This window comes from Heloderma suspectum, chromosome 1, assembly GCF_057233095.1.
Source record: "Heloderma suspectum isolate Gila_16-S chromosome 1, 16-S_ref, whole genome shotgun sequence".
Taxonomy (NCBI): domain Eukaryota; kingdom Metazoa; phylum Chordata; class Lepidosauria; order Squamata; family Helodermatidae; genus Heloderma; species Heloderma suspectum.
The window spans coordinates 404748635-404775848 of NC_139458.1; the positions used below are offsets into that span (position 1 = coordinate 404748635).

The 27214-nt window shown below is 45.0% G+C and overlaps 1 protein-coding gene across 6 annotated transcripts in view; it reads right to left on the reverse strand.

Moving 5' to 3' along the window:
- TRERF1 (transcriptional regulating factor 1) overlaps window positions 1-27214 on the reverse strand; it is a 96246-nt gene that overhangs the window by 21218 nt on the left and 47814 nt on the right. For 3 of the 6 annotated variants that reach the window (XM_084828894.1, XM_084828896.1, XM_084828897.1), the window contains exons 2-8: window positions 24407-26036; window positions 22007-22056; window positions 12779-12929; window positions 11870-12124; window positions 9169-9538; window positions 7370-7436; window positions 5383-5522 (exon numbers count right to left, since the gene is read on the reverse strand). In XM_084828894.1, coding sequence (XP_084685020.1) covers window positions 5383-5522; window positions 7370-7436; window positions 9169-9538; window positions 11870-12124; window positions 12779-12929; window positions 22007-22056; window positions 24407-25774 — 2401 coding nt within the window. In that variant the 5' untranslated portion in view covers window positions 25775-26036. Of the gene's footprint in view, window positions 1-5382; window positions 5523-7369; window positions 7437-9168; window positions 9539-11869; window positions 12125-12778; window positions 12930-22006; window positions 22057-24406; window positions 26037-27214 lie in introns of those variants that run through there. The other 3 variants (XM_084828898.1, XM_084828893.1, XM_084828899.1) reach the window with 2 other exon arrangements.

Consider the following 27214-nt stretch of genomic DNA (forward strand, 5'->3'; position numbering starts at 1 on the left):
AGTGGTCATACCACTGCCTTCTTCAAGGCAGTAGGGACCATGCCATCACACAATGATGTGTTCACCACTCCCCTGATACATCTGGTCAGCCCCCTGTGGCTAGCTCAAATAAACCATGATGGGCAAGGGTGGAGAGAGCATGTGGTGGGGTGAACAGATGCAAGCCTCTTGCCCACATCCTCAGGCTCCAAAAACTGAAATTGATCCCACAAAACAGGATAAGAAGATGCACTGAACACCTCAACAGATACCACATCAATAGCGGTGTTCAAGTCAGCATGAAGGGGAATGATTTTATCCTCACCTTCACAATATTTATCCTCACAATAATTTAACATTATTGGTAATATTATTCTGAAGGGGAAAACCCTTCAGTACATTGGGGTACATTAGGCTATTGGGATACACCGACAGCCCAATGAGGAATTTAAGTTTACATTGTGGGGCTAATGTACCACAATCATTTCTGTTTTAGCGTGCTTCCATACAAAACTTTCATTGTGCAATCACGCTGCCTTAAACATGGAATTTTACAGGAGGATCCAAACATCATGGTTATACTTACGACTGTCACACAGTATGAATGTAATGTGCGCTGTTGATAAGAATTCACTGTATTTCATAGGAGTGCTATTCCTAATTATCTGTGTATGCTAACCGGATGTGATCAGTAACAGATGCAATTAATTCTGTCTGTGTTGTGAGCTAACTGTGAGTAATGGAATGTACTCTTGGAATAGAGTAAGGTTAACAGAAGTGGGTCAGTCAGGTACAGGAACCAGAAAGCGAGAGAATGTGAAGCCTACCAAACCTAAGCTCTGCAAACCATGCTTGCCAGATAGGTAACTATAAGATCCTAATGATGACTGCTTTGGTGGTTGAGAGGAATAGAACTTTAACTTTACTAAGAAATATGCTGGCCACAATTTCTATTATGCATCCTAACTGCATAGCATGTAGTAATGCACTTTGTTTGCTTCATCATTTCAAACATTTGCAGAATCTCTAATACTGTTTGAGCAATAAATGTATATTTTGTGGTACAACTTTGTGTTATTTGGCTTGAGAGACATTTTAGGGACCACAACCCATAGACATTAATTCTTGAAGCCCAAACGCTCAGCTGGATTCATAAATCTGCTGCTGAGTGGGGTCTGTCCATATAGCCACAGTCCATATAGCCATAGTCACAGATACACTTGTTCAAGTTTGGGAAATGAGCTAGTCAGATGGAGAAGGAAGAAGTTACCCATCTTCCTGTATTTTCCCATGGTTTCCTCTGTCTTTTTTCTTATCACAGAAAATCCAATAAGGAGGAAAAGATGGAACCACTGCACAATACCTTTGTAGGACCTGGAAGCACCCTCAGACTGTGGGCTGGAGCCAAACGTGTCCCTCCGTGGATGGAAGAGTTCCTTCCATTTGCAGAGGGAACCAGGATCCAGTGGAGTCTTCTTGCTGGAGGAAGGATGCGGGGGAGGGATTTTCTCCAATTCTCTTTTTCCCTGCAGCCTCCAGTACCACATCACACGCTGCTCCAGAGGGACCCCACCCTCTGGAACAGTATGGGAGGTGGCACGAGGGAAGGGGAAATCAGAGAAAATTGCCTCCCCATCCCCTTTTACTGGATTCAGCAAAACTGTGCTGAGCACAAGTCTGGAACCAACCCTATGTTTTTGGAATGTGATACCAATATTATTATTATTTATTGCATTTATGTTGTTCAGTCGTTCAGTCGTGTCCGACTCTTCGTGACCCCATGGACCATAGCACGCCAGGCCTTCCTGTCCTGCGCTCTCTCCCGGAGTGTGCTCAAGTCCATATTCATTGCATCAGTGATGCTATCTAGCCATCTCATCCTCTGCCGTCCCCTTCTCCTTTTGCCCTCAGTCTTTCCCAGTATCAGGGTCTTTTCCAGAGAGTTTTCTCTTCGCATTAGGTGGCCAAAATATTTGAGCTTCAGCTTCAGTATCTGTCCTTCCAATGAGCACTCAGGGTTGATTTCCTTTAGGATGGACTGATTTGACCTTCTTGCAGTCCAGGGGACTCGTAAGAGTCTTCTCCAGCACCACAGTTTGAAAGCATGAATTCTTCGGCACTCAGCCTTCCTTATAGTCCAGCTCTCACAGCCATACATTACTACTGGGAAAACCTTAGCTTTGATTAGACGGACCTTTGTCGGCAAGGTGATGTCTCTGCTTCATACTATGCTGTCTAGATTTGCCATAGCTTTCCTCCCAAAGAGCAAGCTTCTTTTAATTTCATGGCTACAGTCATCGTCTGCGGTGATCTCGGAGCCCAAGAAAATAAAATCTGTCACTGCTTCCATTTCTTCCCCTTCTACATGCCAGGAAGTGATGGGGCCAGATGCCATGAACTTCGTTTTTTTAATGTTGAGTTTCAAACCAGCTTTTGCACTCTCCTCTTTCACCCTCAACAAGAGGCTCTTGAGATCCTCTTCGCATTCTGCCATTAGGGTGGTATCATCTGCGTATCTGAGGTTGTTGATAATTCTCCCGGCAATCTTAATTCCGACCTGTGATTCATCCAACCCGGCGTTTCTCATGATGTACTCTGCATATAAGTTAAATGAGCAGGGCAACAATATGCAGCCTTGTCGTACTCCTTTCCCAATTTTGAACCAATTGGTTGTTCCATGTGTGGTTCTTACTGTTGCTTCTTGACCCTTGTACAGGTTTCTCAGGAGACAGGTAAGGTGGTCTGGTACTCCCATCTCTTTCAGAATTTGCCAGAGTTTGTTGTGATCCACACAATCAAAGGCTTTAGCGTAGTCAATGAAGCAGAAATAGACGCTTTTCTGGAATTCTCTTGCTTTCTCCATGATGCAGCGAACGTTGGCGATTTGATCTCTAGTTCCTCTGCCTCTTCAGAACCCAGCTTGTACTTCCAGTAGTTCTCGGTTCGCATACTGCTGAAGCCTAGCTTGTAGGATTTTGAGCATCACCTTGCTGGCATGTGAAATGAGCGCAATTGTGCGGTAGTTTGAACACTCTTTGGCGTTGCCCTTCTTTGGAATTGGAATGTAAACTGACCTTTTCCAGTCTTGTGGCCACTGTTGAGTGTTCCAAATTTGTTGGCATATTGAATGCAGCACTTTAACAGCATCGTCTTTTAGGATTTTAAATAGCTCAGCTGGAATACTGTCATCTCCGCTAGCTTTGTTGTTAGTATTGCTTCCTAAGGCCCACTTGACTTCACTCTCTAGGATGTCCGGCTCAAGTTCAGTGACCGCACTGTCATGGCTATTAGGGACATTAAGATCTTTCCTGTATAGTTCTTCTGTGTATTCTTTCCACCCCTTCTTAATCTCATCTGCTTCAGTTAGGTCCCTGCCTTCTTTGTCCTTTATCATGCCCGTCTTTGCACAAAACGTTCCCTTGAGATCTCCGATTTTCTTGAAGAGATCTCTCGTCTTTCCCATTCTGTTGTTTTCTTCGATTTCTTTGCATTGTTCATTTAAGAAGGCCTTCTTGTCTCTCCTTGCTATTCTCTGGAACTCTGCATTCAGTTGGGTATATCTTCCCCTTTCTCCCTTGCTTTTCGCTTCCCTTCTTTCCTCAGCTACTTGTAAAGCCTCATCAGACAGCCACTTGGCTTTCTTGCATTTCTTTTTCTTTGGGACGGATTTCGTTGCTGCCTCCTGAACAATGTTACGGACCTCCGTCCATAGTTCCTCAGGCACTCTGTCTATCAGGTCTAATCCCTGAAATCTATTCCTCACCTCCACTGTATATTCATAAGGGATATGATTTAGGTCATACCTGAACCGTTAGTGGTTTTCCCTACGTTCTTCAATTTAAGCTGAAATTTTGCAAGAAGCAGCTCATGATCTGAGCCACAGTCAGCTCCAGGTCCTGTTTTTACTGACTGTATAGAGCTTCTCCATCTTTGGCTGCAAAGGACATAATCAATCTGATTTCGATATTGACCATCTGGTGATGTCCATGTGTAGAGTCGCCTCTTGTGCTGTTGGAAAAGAGTGTTTGCTATGATCAGCGTGTTCTCTTGGCAAAACTCTATTAGCCTTTGTCCTGCTTCATTTTGTACACCAAGGCCATGCTTGCCTGTTATCCCGGTGATTTCTTGACTTCCTACTTTAGCATTCCAATCCGCTATGATGAAGAGGACATCTTTTTTTGGTGTTAGTTCTAGAAGGTGTTGTAGGTCTTCATAGAACCCATCAACCTCAGCTTCTTCGGCCTCAGTGGTTGGGGCATAGACTTGAATTACTGTGATGCTGAATGGTTTGCCTTGGATTTGTACTGAGATCATTCTATCGTTTTTGAGATTGTACCCCAGTACTGCTTTTCCCACCCTTTTATTGAAAGGGTGGGAAACTCCCTCCATTTCTTCTAAGGGATTCTTTCCCACAGTAGTAGATATAATGGTCACCTGAATTAAATTTGCCCATGCTTGTCCATTTTAGTTTGCTGATTCCCAAGATGTTGATGTTCAATCTTGCCATCTCATGTTTGACCACCTCCAGCTTACCTTGATTCATTGATCTGACATTCCAGGTTCCTAAACAATATTTAACAATGTCTATGTTCTTTACAGCATCGGACTTTCTTTTCACCACCAGACACATCCACAGCTGAGTGTCCTTTCGGCTTTGGCCCAGCCGCTTCACTCTTTCTGGAACTACTTGGAAATACCCTCTGCTCTTCCCCAGTAGTATATTGGACACCTTCCGACCTGAGGGGCTCATCTTCCGGCGTCATCTCTTTTAGCCTTGTGATACGTTCCATGGGGTTTTCTTGGCAAGAATACTGGAGTGGGTTGCCATTTCCTTCTCCAGTGGACCACATTTTGTCAGACCTCTCCACCATGACCTGTCCGTCTTGGGTGGCCCTGCACGGCATAGCTTATGGCTTCACTGAGTTACGCAAGCCCCTTCGCCCCCTTCGCCACAACAAGGCAGTGATCCATGAAGGGGATTGCATTTATACCCCGCCTTTTTTCCTCTTGCAAGGAACCCAAGGCGGCTTACATTATCCTTCTCCTCTCCATTTCATCCTCACAACAACAACCCTGTTAGGTGGATTGGGCTGAGAGTCTGTGACTGGCCCAAAGTCATCCAGTGAGCTTCCATGGCCAAGTGGAGACTAGAACCCAGATCTCCCAGCTCCTAGTCCAACACTCTTGCCACTACACCACACTGGCTCTAAATACATTAATAAAAATGTATGTTTTTAAAACGTTAAACTGAAGTGATTTTGGAATCAAACGAACTTTATTTCTAGCTAGGACTTTAAAGGAGTCTGTTGAACCCAAGTAACAAATTGATACTGTTTTAAAAAAAAGAACACGTATGGATTAAAAATAAAAAATCCATTGTAAGGGGGAAAGCACAGTAAGTACCTCTTTGTTGGAAAGCTTTGTCCTCCAGTTCTGGCCATGGTTTCCAAACTAAAATTGCCTTGTGGTCCTCTTTCCCCACTGATGCAATGTCTTTAAGTTCAGGTATATCAGCCTGGAATCTCAATCCAATATTGATACGTCTGAAAACAAAAACATGCACCACATTAAAAGATACAGGCCCAATGCAGGATGTACAGTCTGTGAGACACAAGGGCTGAAGAAGAAAATAAGAGGCTGGAGGAAACAACTATATATAGCGAAAGAAGGGACAAGACAGAGAGCAGAAGAAGGTGGAAATGCTAAGGGCCTCTAACTGTGGTTTAAAATGGTTCTTTTTTTGTCAGAGAAGCCAGGAAGCTGAGTGGATTATGTGGATTAGCTGAGTAGAGTACCTGGGAAGGAGGTAACTATCTTTCCTTGCTGTGTTCTTGGGTAGGATCTACACTAGAGCCCCTATCGCTGCGTTAGTATTTTTTCAAAACACAATGGCTGCTCTGGGGATGTACATTAATGAATACTGCGCAGTATCTGCTGTGTTTATGAATCAATCGAAGTGCTACACACCAATGCACAGTGTTGTAACTGCAGAAGTAGGAGTTTGAAAGGTCACATGTGTTTTATTGTGCTTATAGGGCAAGCATGCCACAAGCCACAGTAGAGTGCTACAATTGCGGGAGCAATGAGAGGTCATGCTGCCATTTCAGGCTGCTTTTATTTATAAGTCCGGTAATTGTATGCACATCTTTACAGCTGTGAAGGAATACAGGATTATTCTGTGGTTATTTACAGACACGCAGCTCTATAGATGTGCAGTGAAAAATAGCCTAAAAATACTGTGGCCATTATGGAAAAAAAAATCAAATGCAAGGAATATCTCGAATGGCAGTATGTTCCAGTGCATCAATTCTGTAAAGTGCTATGCAGACTGATGGCTTTACATCTATACATAACACTGACCTGGTTCACATGTCACTCTGGGCAATTCCTGAGTTGTTTAACCCAGGAATTGTGGGAGGAGCTGACCAAGCGAGCTGAGCGCATGCCATTTCTGATTTCAATTTTGATTTCCTTCCGAATTCAGAAACTCTGGATTGTTTATGGGTTAAACAACCCAGAATTAACTCAACAACAAACCGTGGGTAACTACTGGGTTAACTCTGGGTTGTTTAACCCATAAACAACCCAGAGTTTCCAGGTTCAGATGTCACAAAACCCAGGAATGGGCTGTTCCTGGGTTGTTAAATGGAATTGGAAATGGCATGCATGTAGCTCACACTCCCTGCTCCTCCCACAATTCCAACCCAGGAATTGGCTAGAGTGACATGCGAACCGGATGACTGTGTCCTTGCCTCAGTAGTAGCCTCAATAGTATTGAATGCTTACAATCCAACCGTATATGTGTCTACTCAGCAGTAAGCCCAACTGAGTTCAATGGGACTTACTCCCAAGTAAGTTTCTATAGGTTTGCTGTCTTAAAAAGCCAGGACATTCAGTGGTAAAACTCTATCTTAAGAATTAAGGCACAAAGTTAAGACAATTCAAATGTTAATAAGCAAGGGTGGTTCCAGTCCTCAATCTCTAGCTGTCTTGTGGATTGTTTTTAACAGAAAGGTGGGATATAAATGTAACAACCACAACAAAATTGATTGTACACTGCCCTGAAATTCTAAACAGAATGAAGGGCAGTATAGAAATGTTTTAAATAAAAAAATAAAAATTTAACTGTGACACGAGGCAGAAAGGAATTACTATCTTGCTAAAACCTGGTGAATAACTATGAGAAAATTGTTGTGTTTTCTGAAGTCCAATTAATATGCTGGGGGGAAAATGAAAAAAGAACTGTACAGTTCAGAGTGGGGATTTTATTAATTCAGCCTTCCCCAATCTGGTGCCCTCCACACATACACACACCACATTCCAGGAATAATAATAAGCTGGACTAGATGGAATAACAAGTGACATCTGTATATATAAGAATAGTTCTTACGGTTCTATGTCAATTGTCTGTTCTCCAGGCCCTGGGGTCATGGGGACATTGCCTCCATCAACACTGTCTGGAAGAAAAAGCAAGATTATGGCTTTCTACATACAGGTGAATTGTTCCCACTGCTAGTACATCTTTGTTCATTTCCCACTTCTCTCTCAGCTATGCTGTGTGGGAAAGGTTAACAGAAAACAAAATTAAATAGAGACAAATAAGAGACAAGCCACTGTCATCGTGGTAGAGCACGCATTTTGTATGCACATGGCCCAATGTTCGATCTCTGGCTTTTAAAAGGAGTAGGTAGCAGGTGATGGGAATTATCTGTGCCTGAGCCCCTGGAGCACCTTTCCCCAACCTGGTGCTCTCCAGATGTGTTGGACTACAACTCACATCATTGCCAGCCAACGTGGCCATTGGTCAGGGATGATGGGAGTTGTAGTGCAACACATCTGATGGACACCATTGCCTGCTCCTGGCATAGACGATGCTGAGCTACGTAAGATAAATGAGCTGACCAAGGATAAGGGATTTTCATATTTTCAACTGTGTCTTTATATATGCATTCCATGTTTTTGGAAACAATGATTACCGTGATCTTGGCACCTGTGACTACTTTGTAAGAATATTTCAACTTAAATGCCTAAAGAGACTACTCTAGGCCACAAGCAAAAATGCATTTTCTACATCTGCATTAACAAAATCCGGGGGGGGGGGGGGGTTGTTCAGACAAGGTGTAACAATGCTGAAACCTGTGCCACTTTGAAGGACAGAGTTCCTTGCTTCAACTTATTCCACTACAAATGAATGAAGTTCTCCAAAGGGAACAATGTATGTTGTGAATTCATTATTTCCCTCCCCACCCCTCCACAGCCTCCCGGTTCAACTGATAACGTACGTGTGTGTGTGTGTGTGTGTGTGTGTGTGTGTATGCAGGGAATTCTTTAAAACTACTTCTTACACTTGTTGAAGCTTTAAAAGGAGGTGTGATATTACAGGATTCTTCTGAGAGAACAAAGCTAGGTTGTTCCAGAATAGCCCAAGATGTTAGGACGCAGAATGCTGTACTACACACAACTTCATCCAGACAGTCCTCATTACAAGGACTTAATAAACTGCTGTTTCAACCTTCCTGAATCCTCCAATCTGTGTGTACACAACACTTTGGCTCACAGGTTCCTCCCAGTCCACATAGCTGATCAGTGAAGAAACAATGCAGGCTGTGCCAGTCTTAAAGGCTGAACACACGATCAGCAAGTCCACATGATACATCTCTGTCGCTAAACTGTGCCACATCAGGCGGCAGGGGGTGTCAAATATTTGAAAGCTCCTTTGTGTAAAAAGCTTCAGAACTAGTATGTCAGGGAGAAGGCAAGGTTGGAACCTTTTGCCTAATGTGATGGGTTTTTTTTAAAATGTGGGGCACCATTTGTACATGTTGGGTTTGGTTTGGTTTTTAAGTGGGGGACCATTTCAACATTCTCTCTCACCTGAAGCCTGAGGTGGTTCCAGCACCACCAACAGCTACGTTATATGGGACTACTGAGTATAGGACTCCACGATGGGATTGCTTGGCTGAATTCTCCAGGACAGTGCTCCAGGACAGCATGTACCTGGACGTTTTCCGCATTCCCTCTTGGATACATCTGAGCAAGAGAGGTGTTGCTATCCAGGTGAGCACAAAGCAGAAACCAGATGCAAGTGTTCCTTAAGCAATGTGAACCAACACTGTACTATACAGAACTGAGGGAAATTGTCAATGTGGATGTGAGCTATGCTTTTTTAATGTAATATAAAATACTTACTAGATCGACACAGGAGTACCCGGGGAGTGGGCGTCAGAGGAGTGAGTGGCAGCTGGGGGTGAGATGTGCCATGAGAGGATGTGATAACGCTGCTGAAGAGGCCAGATCCTTGGCGTACCGGGCTGAGCATCGGAGGAGGTGTGTAAGGAGGGGGGTCATGAATCCTGTCAAGCAGATGGTCTCCTAGGATGCGGGGAGAGCGAAGCTGGCTTTGGTACAGCGTAGCACCTGAGTGAGATGCACTGAGGGTGAAGGACGGAGGCGGTATAAAGAGTGGTTCAGGTCTGTGGCGGTATTTCTTCTTGTCCTGAAAAGGTTTGAAGCCTTCTTCAGAGTTGGCGATGCTTTGGTGGTGTTTTCTGTTGGGATCCTGAATGAAAGTTTATAGCACTCAGGTATTTTAGTCATCATGGGAGGTGCATTTAATTATATACCTGTTGCCCCAGCACTAGGTTCTCAGCCTGACACAAAGACTTAGGCCAACTAATGAGCCCCAGAAATCCAGACAACATTTTGCTGCCTGTTAACATCAATGAGGCTGTACATCTGCTCTTGTTCCTTACTGACTGTTGGCAATTAAGCTCAAGTTAGCTAAAAAGTGGAATCCCCCCCCCCCTTTCCTCAGTTCTTTGTCAGAGTGTGGGATTGTCTCCTGGCCAAGAAGAAGATTATGCACCAAATTCAAGTTAGCATGGGCAGAGCTAAACCAGAGACCTTTCTGCTGACGCACTCACTGGGTATATCAGAGATCTTAACGTACCAGCAGTGCACCCGAAAAATAAACCATATTAAAAGCCTTATAATTTCACCTCCAGCTTAGCTTGGAGTTTACTTGTGTTCATCAGATGTGTTCACCAGGTCGTTCCTTTATTAATCATTGGTCCGTTACTTGCTTTATTTACATGTATAACACTGATTTTGTCTGTGCTGTAGATCTGGTTTCCTGTTTATCTTATGTCATAGGCTCTGCTTATGTTATTTTTTGTTACTGTCCAAACATATGCTGTTATGTTGGGTTTTTTGAATTTTTAAAATGTGAAATATTTTGTTAAATGTTCTTTACAAATAAAGTTTTTTTTTTTTAAAAACAAAACCTAATAAGCCTCTGAGAGAAATATATTGTCCACTTTCCAGAAAACAAGGGCCAATAAAGGCCAAACAAGATGCGACCTAGAAGATCTTTGAACACGATATCCCATGTTTTTAAAAAGTGTGAACAGCAGCTATATTAGTGGGGGGATTGGTACTGTGGTGCTGGGAGGGGGCATAACCTTTCTCTCCCAAGCTGGTCTCCCAATTAAAATCCCCTCCACTTGTTATTTGCCCTATAGAGCAAAACATGCAGGTATCTGCCAATTATTTGTACCTTTTGCCTCGTGGGGCAACTAACAGCTTGATCTGTGTGTGTGTGCGTGTGTACAATTTTGATTGTGAAAATGATGTGGGAAGGGACAGCCCTTCCCTGGCACTGATTCCAATCCAAATTGCACCACCACCCGCCCCACAGGTGCTATTTACACTTCTCTTAAAAATACAGAAGATGCTACTCGTGGCAGCCCTGCCCCCCACCCAAGTTGAAAGCTTTAAGGTCTGACTTCATCTCCCCATCCCAACCCAATGCTTCCCATTGTACCTCTCCAATAATAAGAATAGTGTCTGTACCATAAATAGTAATTTGTGGCAACCATGAAAGAAGCCTTATCAGGGCACAACCCGACGTTAACTTTCCTGCATTTGTATCTTAATTACACTAGTATGTGTTCTCAACGATGTGAAAAACTATCTTTACGTAACCCAAAATAGTCCAATATCAAAGCAGGTTAGGCTATATAAATCTACATGAAGTCGTTTTTGTGTGTGTGTCCACATGTGTGTAAGCATATATCCCAAATGTCACTCATTTCAAGCATGACTGACTCATTCATGTTATCAAGCCAAGCTTCAGGCATGACAGTGTCCTTTGCAGAGTGCCTTCATTGGGCCCCTCCTACATTAATGCCACTTAGTAGCAGCAATGGGTGGCTACCATTTTAAATTTCCCATCATGCTCCAGGGCGCCAAATGTAGCTTGGCTCCAGGTCACTATAGGAAATTTAACCTGGCAGCTCATAGCCACCTGCCGCTTAGCATGGGGGGTGGTGGTCAAGGGCAATTGTCAGTGCTGGCGAGTCCTGCTGGGGGACTGGGATCCCAGAAGCTGCCTGAGGATGCGAGGTCCTGATGTGAAGCCCGCATGCTACATCGCACAGATTATATGACTTCACACACACAGCTATAACCATAATACACAAAAAAGTGGTTGTCTGTCTTTATACATAAGGAAAAGGAGCGACTAATCAAGCCCTTCACAACTATTTATCCTCAGGAGACAATTTTAGCCAAAACGCACCCCTTTCTTTTCAAGAAGAAAACAAACTGGTTTGAAGCAGCAACACTAAAACAAACAAGCACAAAGAACACTGACAGGCGATAAATCCCTTTGTGCACGCACACATGCGTGTGTGTTTTAAGCTTTCAGTCTAGGAATATTTGAGAACTGACAAAAAATAATTGAAGTTAGTTCTGAATGAACCTGAGGATTACTGCGTACCTCTGAACAGAGGGACATGTAATATTAAGCAGTTGTTAAAAACAAAACAAAAATCCTGCAAAGGGATTTATTAGGCACCCGTGGCACAGTTAGTGGCAAGAGAACACTCACAGAAGACGCGCACGGGCTGACCACTTTAGGGGAGCGTGGCGGAGAGTAAGTCATCCTCACAAGAACAGGCATCTCATCATCTGAGACAGGCTTATCTCTGACTGCAGCACTGCCGTCAGCAGACTGCTTGCTGGGATCGGGCGACAGATGCTCGACAGGGACAGAAACGGGCATGACGATGGGCATGAAGCTCTCCACCTCAGAGGGCAGTTGCTCCTGCTGCGGGTGCTGCTGTGGTAGGTTCTGTCCTTCCTCCTGTACAGACAATTAAAGGCTTTCAGCCTCAACCACAGCTGGTTTTCAACCAGAAGGCGAAAGGCAGTAGCATAAACAACAAGGGAGTCTTGTGGCATTCGAAAGATTAGCAGATTTATTGTGGCATCAGCCTTTGTGGATTAGAGCCCACTTCCTCTGAGTTTATAAATAAATCTGTTCTGTCTCGGCTGATGTTGCTACAACAGACTAGCACACAGCTACTTTGCTAGTGAATGCAGCATGAAAGGGTACTCACATTCTGGGCCGAAAAGCCTCAGGATAAACAGAAAGTTGACCCAGGTTAGAAGAGCACACCACAAAGCCATACTATCGTGTTGAGAGCACGATCTTGTCCTTATTTAAAGTTAATGAACAATAAAAAAGCAGGTAAAGGCGTGTTCTGAGCAAGGAACCTCTTTCACTGTGAGGCTAGTAGCTCTTAGGTCTAAGTGACATCACAGCGACAGATTTCCACTGATTTAACATATTTGGAAACAAAGCTGGAGGAAGATGTATTTCGTGGACAATAACAAGAGCAGCTCCAGAATTGTTGCATTGTAAAAAAGAAAAATAGCAATGCAAAGCAAGCAGCAAACTTTAGCAAGAAAGAGTGAAGACCTAGTATCCAAGGAAGGGGAAAAACGACACTGTTACCTGTCTGAAGATAGGAGATGCCCGTATCCCTCCATGAGACCTCATGTGACCATTTAAGGCTGGTAAACTCTTAAATTCCTTCAAGCATACAGAGCATGTTAGCTTGCTCTTTGATTCAGAACTCTCAATATAAGGTTCTTTATCATGACCACTGTTGTTGCAAGAGAGAGGGAGAGACAAAGAGAGAGAAATGAAGATATTTTGAGAAGAACATTCCTAAATATTCATCCACATACAAGTACTTTTACAGAATTCCTAACTCTCTTAGCACAGGAATGCATGTGCACTGAGGGCTGGATCCAGGATCTGCCTTTCTCGAGAGGAAGGGTTCCACCCATGGAAAGTCCCTCTGCCCAATTTTGGGGGACCCCTCTCCTCCACACACCACAGCTCATCCCATTAGACAAGCAGGGTCTCCTGACTCTCTATGTAGCATTTTCAGCTGGATAAAGGGGCTGCCACGGGAAAAAGGGGAAGTCCACTTCTGTTTGAGCAGTTGATCCAGCTTAAATATGGATCCAACTCTGAGGTGGGGCTTCCTACCTAAAACTTTTCAGTTCTAGACATTCCAAGCAGTGTGCTATACAGGCACAGAACTCACATGTGTGATGCACAGAGACCATGAAGAACTTAAAAAAAAAAAATTAAGTCAACCATCCGCCTATCACCACATAGGATAGCCTTCCTTAATCTGGTGCCCTCCAGATGTGTTGGGACTATAAATCCCATAATCCCCAGAAAGCAGGCCACTGATGACAGATTGTACTCCAACCACTTCTGAAAGCCACACAATGTGCTTTCTGATGTGTGGAAGGATTCAAAGGCTATGATAGCCAAATCCAACTTGTGCAGAAATAAACTGCATTGAAATCAATGGACTAATCTAGGTAAACGGGTTTAAAATTAGTATTTAAATTTATCACATGCACTAGGTATAAATACCCAAACAAGAATAGGGTGAATGTTTAAGGACAGAAGTTAAATACTCCTCTCTCAGCCCTCTTAAGGTTGCAATCCTATACATATTTATTTCAAATAAATTCCATCAAAAAAGTGAGATATATTTCTGAGTAAACATACACAGGATTGCTCTAAAAATACAGCCCTTCTCACATGTTGAGAAAAGAAGCCTCCATGCAACTGCCTAGGCTATGTTACTGATCTCACCCCTGACATCAGAAGCCCGACCTGCTGTTCCTCTACACCAGCCATCCTGGGGTCCCACTTCAGATCTCCAAGTTTCCCCATATGACCCCACCCCCTTCCCCACAACCACCAATTGCTTGGTGGTTTCCCAGCGTTTGTACAAGTTTTCCCACATTCTAAACGGTTGAAATGCCTCTCCTAAAGCTTAGCTACTGGCAGTAAGCGCTTTAAGCTAAAATATGCTGGTATTCCCCCCCCCCCCCCCCCAGTCAGCTTCTCTGAAATGTAGTTCGGCCCTCAGACTGAAAGAGGTTCAACACCCCTGGTATAGAGGGACAGAGCTGTGCACTCTGTTCCCACCCCAGTGTTCCCATGTGTGCCAGGCCCTGCCCCCTACATTTCTGACCTCCCCACATTGAGAGGGATTCTACTTGTGTTCGCTTGTATGCGAGTAGAACTCTCTATGCAATCAGGGACCCTGATAAAGCAAGGTCCTTGATGACGTGGAGAGTTCTGCTAGCTTTCAAGTGCACGGAAGTAGAACTCCAATACCATCAGGAATTGATGGGGTGGACCTGACATTCTCAGGGATGTTGGGGGCAGGGCCAGCATGCACAGGACATGCTTTTAACCTCACCTTACGGGAAATTCCTGGCTGGGTTTCAAAACAACCATATCTTGCTGCACTTTTATAAATGGTACAGTGCAACAAAGAGCACCCAACAAAGGGCACAATCCTATGGAGATAGACATCAGCCTCTGAACTTGGAGGCTGACGCCTATCCAATGCAGGGCAGCTGGAGCATGGAGGCAATCCTCACCTCTGCGCTCTGGTTGCCCTGCATTTTCGGCTAGAGGCGTGATTTCGTGCATCTAGCCAGGGACTTGGAGCGGGGACGGGGGGAGGCCACGCGGTGCACTAGAAGCCTCGTAAAATGGCTTCTGCGGTCTCCTCCCCTCCTTGCCCCCTTTTTGCCCTCTCCCCACTCCGTTTCTGAGCGCGGAGAAGACTCTGGTGCAGAAAGAACCGCACCAGCTACAAGAAGGAGGGAGCAGGGAGCGTGGTTTCTGGGAACTGCTTTTGGAGCCCTGGCTCCAACCCCAAGTCCGGGAGATAGGCACATTGCCTGCTCTGGATGGGGTTGCACTCCCTCTAAAAGAACAGGTTTGTAGTCTGGGGGTACTCCTACATCCATCATTGTTGCTGGAGGCCCACATGGCCACAGCAGCTTGGAGTGCCTATTACCAGCTTCGGTTGGTTCGCCAGCTATGGCCTCTTCTGGACAGGGATAGCTTGGCCACAGTGGTACAGGCATTAGTAACCTCAAGACTGGATTACAGCAATGTGCTCTATGTGGGGCTGGTTCAGAAGCTGGAGCTAGTGCAGAATGCAGCAGCTCGGCTATTGTCGGGAGCTGCCCCTTTTCAGCATGTTAACTCTTTTGCTGAGGGAACTGCACTGGCTGCCTATTCACTACTGGGCCAGGTTTAAGGTATTAGTACTAGTGTACAAAGCCCTAAACAACTTGGGACCAAGATACCTGAGAGAGCACCTTCTTCTTTACCAACCTGCCCTGTCATTGAGGTCATCGGAAGGGTTGCTCCTGGTGGTTCCACATGGACCTATGGCCCGGTTGGAGTACGCCAAGAAGAGAGCCTTCCATGTATGGCCCCTTTCCTGTGGAATTCCCTGTCTTTGGAGGTCAGGCAGGCACCAACATTGTGTCAGCGCCTCCTGAAGACATTATTATTTCAAGAGGCTTTCCCTGAGTGACCAGCCACCGTTTATTATGTTTAAAATCTGTTCATTTAAAATGTTTTGTTTTAATTATGGGGTTTTGTTCTTTTATCTTGTTCATCGCTCCGAAATCTTTGACATGGAGCAGTATATAAATATTGTAAATGAATAAATAAATCTTAGTTCCCAGAAACAGAAAAATACTATGGCCCTCTAGTCAGTGTTTAGTGGCCATAGAATTGCTCCCTATCTCACTTTTCTCAATAAAGCAACTGCTATTTTTTTAAACAAACAGTTTAAAGAGATAAATAAGCCAAAGAACATGAGGCTAACAGCTCAAGCCGTTTATGAACTGTGAAAAAAATAGAGAAAAGGTCTGTTGAGGAACAGGAACTTGAACTGGGGCAAACTTGTGATAGTTCTGTGAAAAACTGCTGAGTTGATAGGGGAAAGAAGACAGAACAGCCTTCTATGAAAACATGGTATGTACAAGACTCTTATACAGCAACTGTAGGAACTAATCACACATGTGATCTGCAAACTGTAGTTCTGCGAACTACAAGAAGAGGGATTTGAGGTGACTTGAGACAGTGAACAAGAAAAACCTTTCCATTTGAAACAATCATTTATTTGGGCAGACCATTTCTTACACACATCTAACACCACTTTAACTTTACTGTGCAAACGGTGAATGTATTGAAAAAAGGTTCCCCCTGCATTTCAAGGTAACAGGTGTGATGGAACAGGCAGTCAAGTAACTCAGTTGTGTGTCAGTGCCCTTAATATGGATTGCCAGGATGGTCTTGGCCAAGTAGTGTATGGTGCGAACACTCCCTGTTCAGCTTGATCAGAATCTTTAGTATCAACTGGAAAGGGGAGCAGGGGGCATACAAAAGTGTTCCATTCCATGGAAGATGAAAAGTGTTGAGGAGTGGATCCTGACCTGCTCTGCTGCAAAAACCCCAAATAGCTCCTGTTTTCCCAAGAGGCAAAAAGGTCACTCTTGCGTTGCCCCAAACCTGAAAAGCCACTGGGGTAATCAATCCTGCATGATCTATGGTTCATACCCTACTAAGAGCATCTGAGAAGCTGCTAAGCTTTCCTGCAACATGAGCGACCAATAGAAGTAAGTCATGGGCAATGAGCAATCTATCAGTGCTATAGCAGGAAGGACTCTGACAGATTGCTCTTGATCCCATCCTTCCCAGTTTGTTTAGGTAAAAATGTGTGATGCTGTCCTTTGCAGCTGGGACTGCTGAACTTTGTAGCTGTGGTAAAGGAGCCTTGTGATCCCACTTGGGGTTTGAGTAGGTGGATGTGGAAACTTGACCTTCTGACTGACAATGGGCAGTTGATCTGTGGTCACACGGTGGTCCCATTCATACCAATACAGGTTGAGCTATGTGTCTTTTGTGTGCAGTGTTGTCAGAAAGGGAAAGTGGAATAAGCTTTCCAACCCCTCCTCAGGACCACAACTGAGCCATCTTTCAGTGGAGATTTATGAAATCTGCTTTTAACCTCTACTGAGTAGAGGAGCAGGCACAGGCTAGTCTAGAACAATCACAAAGCTAGACACAAAAAGGGAAAAGAGGCTATGGAAGGACAAGACTCTCCAGTGGTGGTGACCTGCAAGCTGTGTGCAATGTTTGTTTTCTTGCCTGAAAACAACATGGCCTACACCTGCAGCAAGTGCAAGTTGATCACGCTGCTGGAAGAAAAAGTAAGTGGACTGGAGCGGCGACTGTCGACCCTCCGGGGAACAAGAGAACACAAAGAGTTCTTGGACAGAATGGGGGAACTACAGCAGCAAAGGGCAGACCAGAAGCTTGAAGAGCAACAGCAAGATGAGGCAGTGGGAAATGCTGAGATGAAGAAAAATGGAGTAGAGGATACTCCTTCGAAAAGGGTGACAGTTAGGAGAAGAAGAACTAGACGCCACTCTGCACCAGTGGAAGCAGTGGAGCTGTGGAACCGATTCCAGGTACTTGTGGATGAGACTGGAGGACAGCCTGCAGAGGAAGAATCACAGGGGAACCTGCATGAGTGTGAGCAAGAGGCTGAAGGTCAGTCAAACAGAGGCGATGAAACCCAGGCCTACAAGAAGAAGAAGAGAAGAGTGGTAGTAGTGGGAGACTCCTTGCTGCGTGGGATCGAGACCCAAGTATGTCGCAAAGACCCGTGGACTCGCCAGGTATGTTGTCTCCCGGGAGGACAGATTAGAGACGTGACTGAAAGGTTGCCTGCACTCATAAAGCCCACTGACAGGTATCCCTTTCTCCTCATCCATGTGGGAACAAATGATACCGCCAAGCGGAGCTATGAAGAAATCACATCAGACTTTGAAGCTTTGGGAAGGAAACTCAAGAACTTTGGGGCCCAGATAGTTTTCTCATCCATCCTTCCAGTAGTTAGAAGAGGGATAGAAAGGGAACGAAAAATACTCCGGGTGAATGACTGGCTACGAAGGTGGTGCCGACGAGAGAGATTTGGATTCTGGGACCACGGGCTATACTTCCTGGAAGATGGGCTGTTGGCAAAGGACGGGTTGTACCTCACAAAGGATGGGAAGAATGTGTTTGGCCACAGCATGAAGAACTTCATCAGGAGGGCTTTAAACTGAATCCTACGGGAAAGGGAGATGTAAAGTTGGGGGTAATAATGGACGTAGGCGCATGCACTGCAACGGAGAGAACAGCTCTGATAGCGCCCAATAATAGTCTTCAGACACATGTAGGAAGAAAGCCAGACTATGAAGCACATGGTCTTCGATGTCTATATACTAATGCCCAGAGTATGGGAAACAAACAGAACGAACTTGAACTCTTAATACAAGAGGGAAATTATGACCTGATAGGTATAACTGAGACTTGGTGGGATGACTCTCATGACTGGAATACAGCAATTGAAGGATATAACTTGTTCAAAAAGAACAGGAGGAACAGAAAGGGAGGTGGGGTTGCATTATACGTTAAAAATACATATCTCTGCACAGAAATACAGGAGGAGGAGCTTGGTAGCCCCATTGAGAGCATCTGGGTTGAAATAAATGGAGTAAAGAATAAAAGGAACCTGGTGGTCGGAGTCTACTACCGGCCACCCAATCAAGGAGAAGACAAGGATGAAACTTTTGAAAAGCAAATAGCCAATGTTTTAAGGAAGCATGATGTAGTAGTAATGGGGGACTTTAATTTCCCCGATATTTGTTGGGAGACAAAGCCTGCACAACATGGCCCCTCCAGGAAATTCCTGACTTGTGTGGCGGGTAACTTCCTCCTACAGAAAGTAGAGGAAGGAACTAGAGGATCGGCTATCCTTGACTTGATCCTAACCAACAGAGATGACTTAGTGGAAAAAGTAGCAGTTACAAGAACTCTGGGGAAAAGCGACCATGTTGTACTTGAGTTCTTGGTTCTAAGGGAAGCAAAAGCTGAGTGTAGTCAAACGCATACCATGGATTTTAGGAAAGCTGATTTTCATAAACTCAGAACAATGATCAGTAAGGTCCCATGGCAAGCAACTCTAATGAGAAAAGGAGTCCAAGGTGGGTGGGAGCTTTTAAAAAAGGAAATTCTCAAGGCACAATCACAAACAATTCCAACAAGAAAAAAGGTGGAAGACAACAGAAGAAGCCAATGTGGCTTCACAAAAAGCTTAGGGATGACCTGAAAACAAAAAAGGACACATATAGGAAGTGGAAAGAAGGCCAAGTAACAAAGGAAGAGTACAGGCAGATAGCACAGAATTGCAGGGATGGCGTCAGGAAGGCTAAAGCTGAGAATGAGCTGAGGTTAGCAAGGGATGCTAAAAACAACAAAAAGGCTTTCTTCAGCTACATGCATAGTAAAAGCCAGAGGAAAGAAATGGTGGTTCAGCTATTAAATAAGGATGGCAAAACGATAACAGATGACAAAGAAAAGGCAGAGGTGCTCAATTCCTACTTTGGCTCAGTCTTCTCCCAAAAGAAGGTCTATGACCCCCCTGGAAAAGGCGAAATACAGGCTGAAGGGGCAGGATTGCAGCTTGAGATCGATAGGCATATGGTCAAGGAACACCTAATGACTTTGAATGAGTTCAAATCTCCAGGGCCAGATGAACTGCATCCTAGAGTCATAAAGGAACTGGCAGAAGAACTCTCAGAACCGCTGTCTATTCTCTTTGAGAAATCATGGAGGACGGGGGAAGTGCCAGATGACTGGAGGAGTGCTAATGTTGTCCCTATCTTCAAAATGGGTAAAAAGGAGGAACCTGGGAACTACAGACCAGTCAGTCTGAAATCAATCCCTGGGAAAATTCTGGAGCAGATGATAAAGGAATCCATCTGGAAGCACCTTGACAACAATGCCGTGATTACTCAAAGCCAACATGGATTTGTCAAAAACAAGTCCTGCCAGGCAAATCTGATCTCATTTTTTGATCAAGTCACCTCCCTTGTAGACTGTGGGAATGCTGTAGACATCATATACCTCGACTTCAGCAAAGCTTTCGACAAAGTGCCCCATGATCTCCTGATGAGCAAACTAGCTCAAAGTGGGCTAGATGAAACAACGATCCGGTGGATCCACAGTTGGCTACAGAATTGGACTCAAAGAGTGCTTATCAATGGGACCTTCTCAACCTGGGGAGAGGTAACGAGTGGGGTACCGCAGGGCTCAGTCCTGGGCCCAGTGCTCTTCAACATTTTTATGAATGACTTGGAGGAGGAGGTGCAGGGAATGCTGATCAAATTTGCAGATGACACAAAATTGGGCAGGATAGCTAATACTTTGGAAGACAGAAACAAAATTCAAAGTGATCTGGATAGACTGGAGCGCTGGGCAGAAAACAACAGAATGACATTTAATAGGGATCAATGCCAAGTTCTGCACCTAGGAAAAAGAAACCAAATGCACAGTTACAAGATGGGGGATACGTGGCTCAACCACACTACAAGTGAGAAGGATCTTGGAATTGTTGTTGATCACAAGCTGAATATGAGCCAACAATGTGATGTGGCTGCAGAAAAGGCAAATGCTCTTTTGGGCTGCATTCATAGAAGCATAGCTTCCAAATCCCGGGAAGTACTAGTTCCCCTCTACTCAGCACTGGTTAGGCCTCATCTGGAGTACTGTGTCCAGTTCTGGGCACCACACTTTAAGAAGGATGCAGACAAACTGGAGAGGGTTCAGAGGAGGGCAACAAAGATGATCAGGGGACTGGAAACAAAGCCCTATGAGGAGAGACTGAAAGAACTGGGCACGTTTAGCCTTGAGAAGAGAAGAGTGAGGGGAGATATGATAGCACTCTTCAAGTACTTGAAAGGTTGTCACAGAGAAGAAGGCCAGGATCTCTTCTTGATCATCCCAGAGTGCAGGACACGGAATAATGGGCTCCAGTTACAGGAAGCCAGATTCCGGCTGAACATCAGGAAAAACTTCCTGACTGTAAGAGCAATAGGACAATGGAACCAATTACCTGGGGAGGTGGTGGGCTCTTCCACACTGGAGGCCTTCAAGATGAGGCTGGACAGCCATTTGTCAGGGATAGTCTGACTTGGATTCCTGCACTGAGCAGGGGGTTGGACTCGATGGCCTTGTAGGCCCCTTCCAACCCTACTATTCTATGATTCTGTGAAATTTCCCTTTGAATGCTGAAAATGTCTGCCATTTTAAGATCGCTGTTGTAAGGGCATAAGGGCTTAACAGGTGGACCCTGATCTAGAACAAGGGCACAGAACTTCTTTCAGCCTGAGGACCTAACTCCATTTTGAAGAAGCTCTCATGGGCAGCATTCCAGTGGTGGATGTGGCTGAAGGAAAAAGGGTGGGGCAAGAACAAAATTAAAAATACCAGCCTATTTTAGCTTAAAGCTCTTACCAGTAACTAAGCCTTAGGAGAGGCATTTCAACCTTTTAGAATGGGGGGGGGGACTGCACAAAAGCCAGGAAACCACCAAATGATTGGTGGTCAGATGAAAGGGGCATGGCCTTCTGGGAGATCCTAGAGGGCCAGATTTGGCCCCTGAGCCTGAGGTTCTACACACTTGATCTAGAATATCTAAGTACATATGATAAGATGCAGGCCAGGCATGTACAACTCAGATCACTGAAGGTTATATTTATATTTTTACCCACTCAAGAAGGTTCCATCACTATAATGGTCCCCTTTACACATGAACTGAAACAACTGCCACTAAAATGTTTAATCAAGGGGAGGCAGAAGGAGCACCTAGTGCTCCAAAGCTCTAGTCTAGGAGATTCTGCTATATGGATTGCACTTGTGTTGATGGAACTGCACAGATGCCGCTGTTTTGGGACTCCTGAGGGGAAAAAAAAGTTAGAATACATCTATAGTTGATCACAAATATACCTTTGCTCAGGGGAAGCTGACTGGAGCCTGCCATCAGATAGCTGGATCTGCTTTTAAAAAAGAGACAAGAAATACAGGTATATTAGCATGTTGAAGAATTATCTATCTACACTCACATGCATGAGCGTAATGGCTGGTTCAAATCATTTTCTCTTTAGGGGAGGTTCACTCAACTTCCCTCACACATTCACTAATGTGCAAAGGGGCAGTGCAGTTATACTTGCTGGCCACACCAATCAATGTGTTGGCCTAGCTTTCCATCAGCTGTGCATTCAGCTGGTTATTGGTGTGTTTCCAATCCCAATTTAAACTGCTGGTTTTGACCTTTAAAGCCCTAAACAGTTTGAGACCAAATGAGTTGAAGGACCACTTTCTCCCATATCAGCCTGCTTGCACTTTAAGATCAGCAAGAGAAGCCCTTCTCATTTGCTCACCTGTGAAAGCAGTTAGAGGGGACCTTTTCTGCAGTGGCCCCACACCTCTGGAATAAATTGCCACTGGAGGTCTGTCAGGCCCCATCATTTCAGGCTTTTAAGAAGGCCCTGAAAACATGCTATTTTACTCTGATATGTTTGCTGTAGTTGCTGTTTTTATTGTGTTCTTATTGTTTTTATCATTTTTAATACCACACTGGTTTTTATTATGTGTTTTATTGTTGTATGTTGCGGGGGGGGGGGGGTCCTGCTCTGAAAGGCGGCCAAGAAATATTTTAAATAAATAAATAATGTTGGCTTGTGAGCTCATACAGATATACCTATGTAGGTCTCCTCCACACCTTAGGACAATCATGTAGAGGAGATCTATGTGCATATGGCCCCTTCATATGGCTACCCAGCACATCGCTGGCAGAGGGCATGGCTGGCACACTTACTGATTTCAGGGATGGCAGCATGACCCTGCCCTCCTCAACGTATGAGGGATGTTCATTTGAATACCCTTTTTCTCTAGGATTACACTTAAGAAACAGAACCTGGGTATATGCAGCTGTCGAGGTGGGGCTATACAAACAGATGCCAGTTTTTAATGCAATTCTATATGGAGATTGTGGCGGGGGGTGGGGAGGAGTGTGCTAAGTGGCTGATTGCTCACCATTTCCAAAGTCCTGCCGGCGCACACTGGCAGGGTGGGAAGTGTGTGAGTGTGTATGTGTGTGTGTGGGGGGGGGGACTCATTGTTTCATCTTGCAGATTTGTTTTGTTTTTTATCCCTGCGCCTGTCAAGGTGGAAACTGAGCCAATAGAACCCCAGAGCAGTTCTGATTCTGAGGAGGAACAGCAATCCGTGGGAGAGGAGCCAGCTCATCCCTCACAGGCACAGAAGCTGGCAGAGATTCCTCCTGCCGGCATTCCTGACATAGATAGTGATCCTAGCAGTGAGAACGTGCGGGAGGGGGGCTTGCTAGACGCTTGACGCAGAGAGCGACGAGCGATGGAGGGTGCGGAAAGGAGGCGTAGCGCCCGTTTGGCGCGCAAGCAACGGCCGCCTCCCGTAGACCCAAGAGAAAGAGGGAGGATCTCTCCCTAGCCCATAAGTTCAGTGTCTTCAAGTGATTCTCCTTCAAACGGCGATCAACTGCCTACTCGGAGCATAGGCTACTTTGCTGTTCATTGCTTAGTCACTGGTGATTAGCATCTGCAAGAGTCAATAAGTTGTAAAAGGATTAAAGCCTTGAAAAGAATCCTCTCGTCTGTGTCTTGAGTTGGCTATTGGAGTGTACTGAGAGAGGTCACTAGGGTGCTCTTGACAGCACCCTTCATTGCTTCCAACGGGGGAGGAGAAATTAGTTGAAGTCAAGTAGGAAAGTGCTATCCAAGCTTGCTTTTTGCTGGACTAGGTTTCAACTTGAGGATAATTTTTTACAGATGGCAGCATTGAAACATTTGACCACCCTCCTCAGGTCTGAAGTGGTATAGCTCATTCTATCACTACAGAACTCGGCCTCCGCATTCTGCTGCCTATGTCGACCAGGCGTATACAGGCTGCAATCTGGGACAATGCTGAGAAGGGGCAAAACCTGCCTCTCAGGCCAGACCCTGGACTTACCAGGCCACACTAGAGAAGCATTCTCACTGGGAGCAAAATACCCTCCCCTGATCTAGCGGGTGGTCTGTCCTCCACTGCTAGTCTAACTTAAGTTCCATTCATTTCAATGGATCTAATCTAAGTAGCACTAACACTGGAAACAACCCATTGCTTATTTCCATTAGGACAGTAGTAGATGTACAGACTTAAGTAATGCAGATTAGTTACTGATTCAGAAAACCATTGTGCCAGTGGAATTTTCCGTTTCTCTCACCAGTCTGAAAGAACACCACTTCAACAGACAAGGCTGGTTCAGTTTCTACATCATTTCCCCAAATTAACTCTCAGAAAGAAATCTGCATGGAAAGCATTACGTACCTGAGGCCACATTGCACTGGGGGACAATTGCTGGGGCCCTTTGTTATTCACGTGGATACTTGTTGGAGGTACAAGAGGCTGATGAGGGACACTGCTACCAACCGAATTCATGCCCTGCTGTGCTGGGCCCTCAGTCCCCTCTGCGCCAGGGAGCCCAAGATGCGAGTCCAGCAGTGCACGAGCCTTGCTGTCATCCCGGTAATGGTCTGGCTGACTGGCATCTCCAGGTGGCTGCTGCTGCTGCTGCTGCAATAAACTCGTCGGATACAAATTTCGGAATGACTGTTGTTGATCTTGATAGAAGTACTGAGGAACTGCTCCCAGCTGTATAAGCTGCACAGAATGGCCCCGATCTTGGGAGTACTGGTGAGTCTCATGCAGAGGCTTCTGGTCAGGATCTCTGTGATAGGGAGGAAGTTGCATCTGCATCTGCTGCTGCTGCAACTCTTGCATCATAGGCTGCATTGGATAATATTGAGCTGTTTGCACTGGGCATTGTCTCTGCTGCTGCTGCTGCATGCCATGCATCAACAGTCTGTGCTGTCCTTGGTGGGGGGATTGCTGCTGCAGGTAGTACTGATCCTGCTGTAGCTGCTGTGGCAGCAGGTGCTGAGAATGCATTTGCTGCAAGTGAGCCTGCCCTTGATGCATTGCAGGGTGCATTTGTATGTGGGCTAAATGTTGCTGGTCATCATAATAGAGAGACTGTTGGTGCTGCATTAAGTGCATTTGCTGCTTCTGCTGCTGTGCACTTCCAAACCCCTGATGGACCTGCTGTGGCACCTGCTGGTATCTCTGCATAGGCTGTTGCTCAACGGCTGGCTTCTGGGATAGCAGTTGCCGAAGCGCGCTGTCGCCAGTGTTTTCCACCGCCGAAGGCTGAGGCTGAACGATCTGAGACACGTTGTTGACTTGAATTCTTAAATTCTGGTTAGCAAAGACTTGGGCAAAGGAGTCTAACTTATGCAAAACCCCACTAGTCAGTTTCTGTGGCCTGACCTCATTGGCTTGGGAACAGAGATGGTTGTATCCATCGGTTGGTTCTCCTTGCCCTGCTGGGTTCCACATGACATTGTGATTGTTCCTCACTGGGATGTGGTTCCCAGAACCCAACTGGCCCCAGCCTGCCTGCCTAGGGCAATCCATCACCCCAAGCGTTTTGGACCCAACATTCAAAGCTATATTTTCCCTAGTATCATGAGGGAACGAGGGGGAGAGGGGAGACTCCTGAGATGCATCCATGGCTGACGTTCCATAGCTGTGGTTTAAAGGTGCAAGCGAATTCAGGTGTTGCTGCTGCTGCTGGTAATACAAGTTTTCATTGTTATTAATGATATGGTTCGTTTTGTACATCTGCTGATCCCCCATTTTCAGCACTTTTTATCTCATCAAGAACCATTAATTTAAAAAACAACAACTAAGAACTGTAATCCCTGAGAGGTCTCAAGCACACAAAAACTGAATGTTGCGAAGTTAAGTTTCTTCGTTCAGCTGATCTGCTTGCACAACAGAACTAAATTCTTTCTGGATGGTTGTTCCACTTTCTGGTTGTGGACATTTCATCTCTTCATAAAAAGGCCAAAGTGTTAAGACTTCAAACAAGACAATACCCTTGGCATTCTCCGGGCACCTGGGAACGAAAAGGGAAATTATGTAAATGTTGCTGTTTCGCATACTTTTCTCAGTTTCCTTTGGACAAGACTGCCCCTAACAAGGTAAAAAAACATAATACATTGATCCTATTGAGGTCAGCCACAAATGCCTTGTTAGTAGAACTTTAAGGAGAATAGCGGGCACAAGAGACAGAGCATTTTCAGTGGTGGCCCCACAACTCTGGAACTCACACCCTGGAGAAGTACATTTGGCTTTTCCCCCCATTTTCTTTTAGATGCGCCTTAAATACTTTTTTATTTCAATCTGCCTGTAGGATGATTATTAAAACACTGCTGTGTTTTCCGCTGCCCTTTTTAGACATTAATGGTTTTAGATATTTATGTTATTTTAAGTACATTTTTATGTTTATTGTAAGTTGTCTTAGGAAAAGCAGCCCGGATGTTCCTAAAATAAATAATAAAGTTAAGCATTTTTCTGGCCATCTTTTCCTTGCTCTAAATACTACTACTGAGATTCCCAACATTATACTGTGTACCTTTGAATATGCAGAGTATGTATTCCACAAACTGATGATATCCCTATGGCTAACTGTAGCCCAGACTCTTTTTCTCATATGAAACTGAGGCACAGATATTGGCTCCAAACCACATCATGGGGCATAGATATGTTAATCAGTGTCTCAGATCAGGAATGGATTGGGTGGTGTTCAACTTATCCTGGATGGCACTGCACACCTCCTAAAGGATCTTGTTCACTGTTTGGGGGTGCTCCTGAAACCAGCTTTGTTACTGGAGGCCCTAGTGGCATAGAGTATCTTCCACCAGTTAAGGCTGGTGTGCCATCTGCAACCCTTCCTGGATAAGGATAGCCTGGCCACAGTTATCTATGTTCTAAGTGCCTTCCAAATTAGCCAAATTAGAACGCTGTGATGGGAACACATCTCGCCAGTGCTGAAACAGTGCACTGGCTCCCAGTCATTTCTAGGCACAATTCTAAGTGCTAGTGCTCACTCTTAAAGCCCTTCACAGCTTAGGACCCAAGTTCCTGAAGGATCACTTACTCCAACACAAGTATTCCCATACTCACAAGTTACCTTCAAATGCCTTCCTCTGGGTGCCCCCTCCATCTGCAATGATACAGGTGGCTACTAGGGAGAAGGTCTTCTCAGTTGTGTAACCCCATGCTTAAGGATTG